This window comes from Phaethon aethereus, assembly GCF_964289735.1.
Source record: "Phaethon aethereus genome assembly, chromosome: 33".
NCBI lineage: Eukaryota > Metazoa > Chordata > Aves > Phaethontiformes > Phaethontidae > Phaethon > Phaethon aethereus.
In genome coordinates, this window is record NC_138609.1 from 434623 (window position 1) to 443614 (window position 8992).

General features: G+C 62.0%; 1 protein-coding gene across 1 annotated transcript; it reads left to right on the plus strand.

Moving 5' to 3' along the window:
- Positions 1 to 1129: 1129 nt before the first annotated feature.
- Positions 1130 to 4179, plus strand: SH3BP5L (SH3 binding domain protein 5 like; the record flags this gene model as incomplete). The annotated part of the gene is made up of 6 exons (XM_082012250.1): positions 1130 to 1342; positions 1477 to 1539; positions 2847 to 2975; positions 3098 to 3259; positions 3378 to 3551; positions 3766 to 4179. 6 exons carry the CDS (start codon positions 1130 to 1132, stop codon positions 4177 to 4179), a joined length of 1155 nt encoding a protein of 384 aa, XP_081868376.1.
- Positions 4180 to 8992: the final 4813 nt, after the last annotated feature.

The following is an 8992-nucleotide window of genomic DNA, read 5'->3' on the forward strand; positions in this document are numbered from 1 at the left end:
CAAGATGGCGGCACCCGCTCGGGCCTTCCCCGCTGCCCTTTCCCCGCCCCGTTTTGAGGAGGAGCGGGGCCGGGCGGAGCGCGGCGGCTTATCGCTTAATGCTATTGATTTCCGTGCCTGGCTTGAGGCCGCCGGGGACCGGGTAGCCCGTGGAGACGGCGGGCGGCGGGGAAGGCGGGGGCCGCCATGGCTGTACGGCAAAGGGAGGGGGGCGGGGCGTAGGCGGCCGCTTCCGGTTCCGGTGGCGGGTGCGGCGGGCGCTGAGGGGGGGGACGTGGAACCGCTGTGGCGGAGCGGGAGGTAAACACAGGCCGCGACCCCGCCTCGGGGGGGGTCGTGGGGGGGCGACAGGGGTGGGGGGGGCAGGGGGGCTTTGGGGGATTGGGGGGGGGGTGTTGGAGCGGGGTGAGGGGGGAAGACATCGGGAGATATGGGGGAACAGTGCGGGGGGGGCATGTGGGGGGGTTAGAGGGGGGTGGGCGGCCATTTGGGGCGATATGGGGGGGCGGTGCAGTGGGGGGGGGGGCATATGGGGGGGCATTGGTTGGACATAGGGGTCCTTGGAGGGGGGGGGGCACGTGGGGGGCATATGGGGGGCGGTGCGGGGGCACTGGAGGGATGTGGGGGGCCATTGGATGGATATGGGGGTCGTTAGAGTGGGGGGGATGGGGGGGGCATTGGAAGGGTGGGGGGAAACGGGGGGGCATTAGAGGGATGGGGGCTATATGGGGGGGGATATGGGGGGCAGCGCAGTGGTGGGATGTGGGGGGAAATAGGAAGAATTTGGGGGTGCAGTGGATTGGGGGGGGTCCACCCCATGGGGTGCGGGGGGGGCTGACCTTTTCCCGGTTGTTTTCCAGCCCCCCCCATCCTGTCTCGGCCGATCCAGATCCCAAGTCGTTGTCCCCCCCGGGGGGGGGGGGGGGCGCGAGGAGAGATCTCTGCCGCGGGTGGGGGGCATCCCCCCATTCCCCCCACCCCCTCACCCCGCTTCTGGCTCCCCCCCTCAAATGAAATAGGGTCCCTTGCGTGGGGTGGGCTGGCGCTGAATGGCCCCCCCGCTGAGATGCTGCCCCCCCCCTGAAGCAAAGCGGACCCCGACGTCGCCCGGATTGGGGGGGATCCCGCCATGGGGGACGCGGAGGAGGAGCGGGTTTGGGGGACAGACGGAGGGGACGGACGCCGGACGCCTCCCGGGCAGCTGGGGGATCCCCCGGGGGGGGGCAAAGCCGAGGCGGGGGCGGCCGTTTCGGGGGGGCTGTGCAACGACGAAGAGCCCGGGACACCCCCGAAAGCGGTAGGAGAGGAGGAGGAGGAGGAAGAGCTGGACCCCAGGATACAGGTGAGGGGTGGGTGTGGGAAGGGTCCTTTTTCCCAGTTCCCCCCCTGTTTTTTGGGGGGCGGCACGGTAGATTTGGGGGGAGAGGGGTGCTGTTTTTCTTCCCTCACCCCACTTTTGGCTTCTCCCTTCCCCAGGAGGAGCTGGAACATCTCAACCAGGCCAACGAGGAGATCAACCGGGTGGAGCTCCAGCTGGACGTGAGCTGCTCCCGGTCCCAAACTGGTCCCCCCAGTCCTTGACCCCAATCCTTAACTGGTCTGCTAGTCCTTAACTGGGTCCCCCAGCCCTTCGCTGGTCCCCTAGTCCGTGTTCACTGGTCCTTAACTGGTCCCCGTGGTCCTTAACTGGTCTCCCTGTCCTTGTTCCCTGGTCTTAATTGGTACCTTTGGTCCTTAACTGGTCCCCCAGTCCTTGTCCCCTGGTCCTTAACTGGTCTGACAGTCTTTAAGTGGGTCCCCAGTCCTTGTTCCCTGATCCTTAACTGGTCTGCCAGCCCTTAGCTGGTCCCCCAGTCCTTGTCTCCCAGTTCTTAACAGGTCCCCAGTCCTGCTCCCACAGTCCATAACTGGTCTGCCAGTCCTTAACTGGTCCCCCAGTCCTTGTCCCCCTGGTCCTTAACTGTGTCCTCAGTCCTTAACTGGTTCCTCCAGCCCTTAGCTGGTCCCCCGGTCATCCTCCCCTGGCCCTTAACTGGTCTGCCAGTCCTTAAATGGTTTCCGTGGTCCTTAACTGGGTCACCAGTCCTTGTTTCCTGGTCCTTAACTGGTACATCCAGTCCTTAGCTTGTCCCCTAGTCCTTAACTGGTCTGCCCGGTCCTTAACTGGGTCCCCAGTCCTTGACCCCCTGATCCTTAACTGGTCTGCCACTCGTCAGCTGGTCCCCCAGTCCTTAACTGGTTTCCCTTGTCCTTAACTGTGTCACCAGTCTTTGTTCCCTGGTCCTTAACTGGGTCCTCAGTCCTTGTCCCCTGGTTCTTAACTGGTTCCCCTGGTCCTTAAGTGGTCCCCCGGTCCTTAACTGGTCTGCCAGTCCTTAACTGGTCCCCCAGTCATTATCCCCCTGGTCCTTAACTGGATCTGTCAGCCCTTAACTGGTCTCCCCGGTCCTTGACTTGGTCACCAGTCCTTGTTCCCTGGTCCTTAACTGGTACATCCTGTCCTTAACTGGTCCTCCAGTCCTTATCCCCTTGGTCCTTAACTGGATCCCTCAGCCCTTAGCTGGTCTCCCCGGTCCTTGACTGGATCCCTCAGCCGGTCTCCCCGGTCCTTAACTGGGTCTCCCCGGTCCTTAACTGGGTCTCCCCGGTCCTTAACTGGGTCTCCCCGGTCCTTAACTGGGTCCCCTGGTCCTTAACTGGTCCCCCAGTCCTTAACTGGTCGCCTTCATGCCGGTCGCTGCCGGCTTTTGGGCTCGGTGGGCTGCTTGGGAGGGCAAAACCCGCTTGCCGAGGGGCGTCCCTGGATGCGCCGCGGGGACGAGATGTTCCTTCCTCCTCGCTTCCAGGAAGCCCGCACCGCGTATCGCCGCATCCTCTCCGAGTCCGCCCGGAAGCTCAACGCCCAGGGCTCCCAGTTGGGCAACTGCATCGAGAAAGCTCGACCTTACTACGAAGCCCGACGCCTCGCCAAGGAGGTACCGGCGTCCCCTCCCGCGTGCGGAAGGGTGGGCGAGGGGGGGTCTTTTATGGACGATTTTTTTTTTGTTATCCCCGCCCCCCCCTCCCCGGCGTCGTACCCCCCTCCTCGCCGCGCCAGGCTCAGCAGGAGACGCAGAAAGCGGCGTTGCGCTACGAGCGAGCCGTCAGCATGCACAACGCCGCTCGCGAGATGGTTTTCGTGGCGGAGCAGGGGGTCATGGCCGACAAGAACCGCTTGGATCCCACCTGGCAGGAGATGCTCAACCACGCTACTTGCAAAGTACGGGGCGGCGGGGGGGAATTCTTCATCCTCGGGGTGGGAGGAGGCGGCTGGAGGTCGGGGATGATGGGGACAAGGGGGGAACCCCGCTTCTGAAGGGATTTTGGGGGGTCCCCAGGTGAACGAGGCGGAGGAAGAGCGGCTGCGGAGCGAGCGGGAGCACCAGCGGGTGACCCAGTTGTGTCAGCAAGCCGAGGCCAAGGTCCAAGCCCTCCAGAAGTCCCTCAAGCGCGTCATCGTTAAGAGCAAGCCTTATTTTGAGCTGAAAGCCCAGTTCAACCAGATCCTCGAGGTACTGGGAGCAGCGGGGGTGTTGGGGGACACACGGACGCGACTGCCGTTTGCGGTGGGGCGCCTCGGGCGGGCGAGGGGCACGGGGACTCCCGTTTTGGGGAGGATCCTGCCGCTCTCTGCCAACTTTTGGGACGAGGAGGAGCGGAGGCGGGCGTGGGGTCTGCCCCTCGTTTCGGGGAAGGGACGCTGAGACGGCGACCGCCTCCCCGCAGGAGCACAAGGCCAAGGTGACGGCGCTGGAGCGGTCGGTGTCGCGAGCCAAGACGCGTTATTCGGTGGCCCTGCGTAACCTGGAAGAGATCAGCGAACAGATCCACGCCCGACGCCTCCAGCGCCTCATCCTGCGTCGAGCTTCGCCGGTGGGAGCCGAAGCCAGTCCCCAACACGCCGGTACCGAGGTGGGGGTGACAGGAGGGACACGTTTGGGGGTCGAGTGCCCCCCGGCCGACACGCTTTCGGTGCTCAGCCTTCAAACTATCGCCTCCGACCTGCAGAAGTTCGATTCGGTCGAACATTTGTTGGGCTTGTCGGACGCTACCAGCCTCAACAGCGACGAGCTGGAGGAGCGGGAGCGGCGCCGGGGGGGTCAGGGGCACTTCAGACATCACCGAAGCATCAGCCTTTAACCGCTCCCCCCAAACCCCCCCGCCCCAACCCGGCTTCTTCCCTCCGCGGGGGGAACCCCGAAAGACAAAAGGGGGGCGGTGGGTGCCGCCGTTTTCTCCCGCGGAGGCTAAAATTGAAAGGGGGGGGGGGCGGTTGTTGGGGTTCAACCCTCTGAAATCGAGGCGGGGGGGGGAGCGGTGGGAACCGTGGCCCGTGGGTGCCCGGCGTCGGGCTACCGAGTTCAGGCGCCCGTTGGGCGAGGCCGCTAACGAAGCGAATTAATCGCGGTCGCGTGACGGGGGAGCTGCGCCCCTAAAACGCGCGGGAGGGGGGCGTAACCCCTGCCCGCCGGGGCTGGGGTGGGGACGCGCACACGCCATCCCCGTCCCCATTTCCGACGGTTATTTGGGCTTATTTTCCCCATTTTCCAGCAAAAAGCGCGGCAGAAGCTGTACTAACAAGGGTGGGGGTCCCACGGCGGTTTTGGGGTACGGGGGGCGCGGCCGCGCCGGGGCCGTGATGAGAACCGCGCCGGTTCGAGGCAGCCCCGGGGTTGATTGGGGCGAATTTTCCGACGAGTAAAGTTTATTCCCCCCCCCCCATATGGTTTTATTCACTCGGTTGCACCCCCGTTATTTGGGGGGTTTTGGGGACCCCAAAAAACACCCCCGCGAGGATATTGCGGCAGCGGGGGAAAGAGCTCGAAGCGTCGAGCGATAACGGCGGCAATTTGGCTTCCTGAGGGTTTTAAAAAACTAAAAAATCAGGGGTGGAATCCCTAAAATTTGGGGATATATTTGGCCAATAGCCCCAAATATTCTTAAAATAATTAAAAAAAAATCACTATTATTAGGAATTACGTGAATATTCACCCCCTAAATTCTCCTTATTGCCGACTAAAAAAATTACAGCTGGTTTTGAAGTCTCTAAATTCCTTTCTGATTTCCCAAATAATCAGTTTAATTCCCCCGTTTACTTGATTTTAGGGTTTTTTTTAAAGAATATGGCTTTTCTTCAGCCTGGGGTTGCATTTTGGGGTAAAATCAGGCTATTTTGGGGTGCTGCTCCTCTTCCTCTTGAGTTTTAACCCGGCGTTTCGGAGCCAGCTCAAAAGAGCGGAGAGAAAATAGGAAATTTTGGGGAAATAGGGGAAAATGGGGGGGTTCAGCGCCTGGATTTGGCTGGAGGAGGGGGCCCAGGCGACTGGGGACCCCTCCAGATTTGGGGGTCCTGGGGTTTGCGGCTGGGAAGGGAGGAAGGTGGTGACACCCTAAGGGATTTGGGGGTCTCATCGCTGGCCCCCCCCCCCCCCAAAGCACAGTGGGGCAGGGTGCCCGTCATCCCAAGGGATTTGGGGGTCCCATTGCTGGCACCCCAAGGGATTTGGGGGTCTCATCACTGCCCCCCACCCCAAAACACAATGAGGCAGGGTGCCCGGCACCCCAAGGGATTTGGGGGTCCCATTGCTGGCACCCCAAGGGATTTGGGGGTCCCATCACTGCCCCCTACCCCAAAGCACGGTGGGGCAGGGTGTCCGTCATCCCAAGGGATTTCGGGATCCCATCGCTGGCACCCCAAGGGATTTGGGGGTCTCATCACTGCCCCCCACCCCAAAACACGGTGGGGCAGGGTGCCCGTCATCCCAAGGGATGTGGGGGTCCCATCGCTGGCACCCCAAGGGCTTTGGGGGTCCCATCACTGCCCCCCACCCCAAAACACGGTGGAGCAGGGTGCTCGTCACCCCAAGGGATTTGGGGGTCCCATTGCTGGCACCCCAAGGGATTTGAGGGTCTCATCACTGCCCCCCACCCCAAAACACGGTGGAGCAGGGTGCCCGTCACCCCAAGGGATTTGGGGGTCCCATCGCTGCCCCCCGCCCCAATGCACAGTGGGGCAGGGTGCCCATCACCACCCAAGTTTGGGGGTCCCATTGCTGCCCCTCACCCCAAAACACGGTGGGGCAGGGTACCTGTTACCCCAAGGGATTGGGGGGTCCCATCGCTGGCACCCCAAGGGATTTGGGGGTCCATCACTGCCCCCCACCCCAAAACACAGTGGGGCCGGGTGCCCGTCACCCCAAGGGATTTGGGGGTCCCACCGCTGCCCCTCACCCCAACACCCATGGAGGGGGGACACCGCCAGGATGACGCCACCGAGCCATCCCCACCCCGAACCCCATTTTCTCCCTCCAGCCACGTACGATTTTGGGGGGCCAGCCCCCCTTTATTTCAGCAGGTGCATCATCATCACCCCCCCATTTGGGGGGGGGACACATCTATGGGGGGGGATTCCTCTTCCTCCGCTGTGTTTTACCCCCTGAACCGAGCTCTATCCCGACTCCTTCTCCCCGGAGCGCCGGCGCCGATGTCGCAGCGCGCCGGAGCGGACGCGAAACCTCTTCCCGCAACCCGGACGCGGATCCGGTTTCTCTCCCGTACGGAATCGTCGATGGATGACGAGAAGGGACCAAGCGCCGAAGCTTTTCCCGCATTCCCGACGTTTAGCGGGTTTTTCTCCCGTATGCCGTCCTGGATGTCGGCTGAGCTGGATTTCTGGCAAAACGAGCAGGAAAAGGGTTTTTCTCCGGCGATGCCGGATGAGATCCGAGCTTTGCCCAAAATTTTCCAGGACACTTATAGGGTTTTTTTCCGGCGTGCCTACGTCGACGATGGAAAGGAGTCTTGCGAAGGTCGAAACGTTTCCCACTTTGGGAGCGAATATCATCTGGGTGGCTCCGGGAACGGAGGATGCGATCGGTCTTCCAGTTTTTTCCGTAAGGAATTTCCATCCCATGCAGGCGTCAATGACGGAGGAGGTTGGATCGGCGGCTGAAACGTTTCCGGCATTCGGGACGACGATGGGGGGTTTTCCCCCACGTGGGGTTTTTTTTGGATGGGAATTCAGGTGAGAATTCCAGGTCAAAGTTTTCCCGCTTTTCCGACAGGGATAAGGACGTTTTCCGGAGGGGGTGCGCTGGTGGCGGAGGTGGGCGCTGCCGTGAAAGTTCTTCCCGTGTTCGGTCCATAAAAATTTCCTCTTATCCCTCGGGATCGGGTCTTCCGGGGTGGCGAACCCTTTTTTGGGGAGAAGGGGATGAGCCGAACCTGTTCCCGGGGGATTTTCCCGATGGTTTGAGGTGGTTGGGCTCAGCCCAGCGCTGGCCGGTCCTTCGCCTGCTGGGACGTTTGGGATGAGGGAGGGGAGGCATTTGGGGAGGGATGGAGGGATTGGGGAGGAATGCAGGGGATTTGGGGAGGGATGAAGGGATTGGGGGTGGATTTGGGGAAGGATGGGGGAATTTGGGGAGGGATGGAGGGATTTGGGGAGGGACAGGAGTGATTTGGGGAGGAATGGGGGGGATTTGGGGAGGTACGGGGGGGATTTGGGGAGGGATGGAGGGATTGGGTGAATTTAGGGAGGAAGGGGGGGATTTGGGGAGGTATAGGAGGGATTTTGGGAAGGATGGGGGGATTTGGGGAGGGATGGAGGGATTTGGGGAGGGATGGAGGGATTTGGGGCGATTTGGGGAGGGATGGGGGGGATTGGGGAGGATTTGGGGAGGAATGGGGGGGATTTGGGGAGGGATGGAGGGATTGGGGGGGGATTTGGGGAGGGATGGGAGAGATTTGGGGAATAGTGGGGGGATTTGGGGAGGGATGGAGGGATTTGGGGAGGGAGAGGAGAGTTTGAGGAGGGATGGAGGGTTTGGGGGGGATTTGGGGAGGAATGGGGGGGATTTGGGGAGGGATGGGGGAAGGAATGGGGGAATTTGGGAGGAATGGGGGGATCTGGAGAAGTGTGGGAGGGATGGGGGGTATTTGGGGAGGTACGGGGGGGATTTGGGGAGGGATGGAGGGATTGGGTGAATTTAGGGAGGAAGGGGGGGATTTGGGGAGGTATAGGAGGGATTTTGGGAAGGATGGGGGGATTTGGGGAGGGATGGAGGGATTTGGGGAGGGATGGGGGGATTTGGGGAGGGATGGAGGGATTTGGGGAGGGATGGAGGGATTTGGGGCGATTTGGGGAGGGATGGGGGGGATTGGGGAGGATTTGGGGAGGAATGGGGGGGATTTGGGGAGGGATGGAGGGATTGGGGGGGGATTTGGGGAGGGATGGGAGAGATTTGGGGAATAGTGGGGGGATTTGGGGAGGGATGGAGGGATTTGGGGAGGGAGAGGAGAGTTTGAGGAGGGGTGGAGGGTTTGGGGGGGATTTGGGGAGGAATGGGGGGGATTTGGGGAGGGATGGGGGAAGGAATGGGGGAATTTGGGAGGAATGGGGGGATCTGGAGAAGTGTGGGAGGGATGGGGGGTATTTGGGGAGGAACGGGGGAGCTGTGAGGAGGGATGGGGGAAATTGGGGAGGATTGGGGGGATTGGGCAGGGATGGGGGGAGTTGGGGAGGGACGGGGGGGATTTGGGAAGGGATGTGGGGATGTGGGGAGGCCCCGAGGCGGGAGTGGGGCACCGTGGGAACGGGGGAATTGTTTTTGCGGGATTGGGGGGGGACAGACGTGGAGCCGCTCACCTGGCCAGGCCGATGCTCCCCGTCCTCCTCCGGCCCCCGCGATTCCCAAAACCCCCGGAGGGATGCAGGGATGGGGAGGGGGATGCGAGGTCCCTCAGGGTGGGGGTCCCCCCCAGTTCAGACCCTGGAGGGATAAAATGCGGTTGTGTGTTTGTCGCGTGCGATGGTTTAAAAGGGCAAAGGATCTTCCTGGAAGGGCTTGGGAATCGTTTCACTGGTTCCTAAAGAAATCCGGGAGAGGAACGGGAGGGAAACGGGGTGCTGACCCCCACGGGAGGGAAATTCCGAGGCGTGGGGGGCTCTATA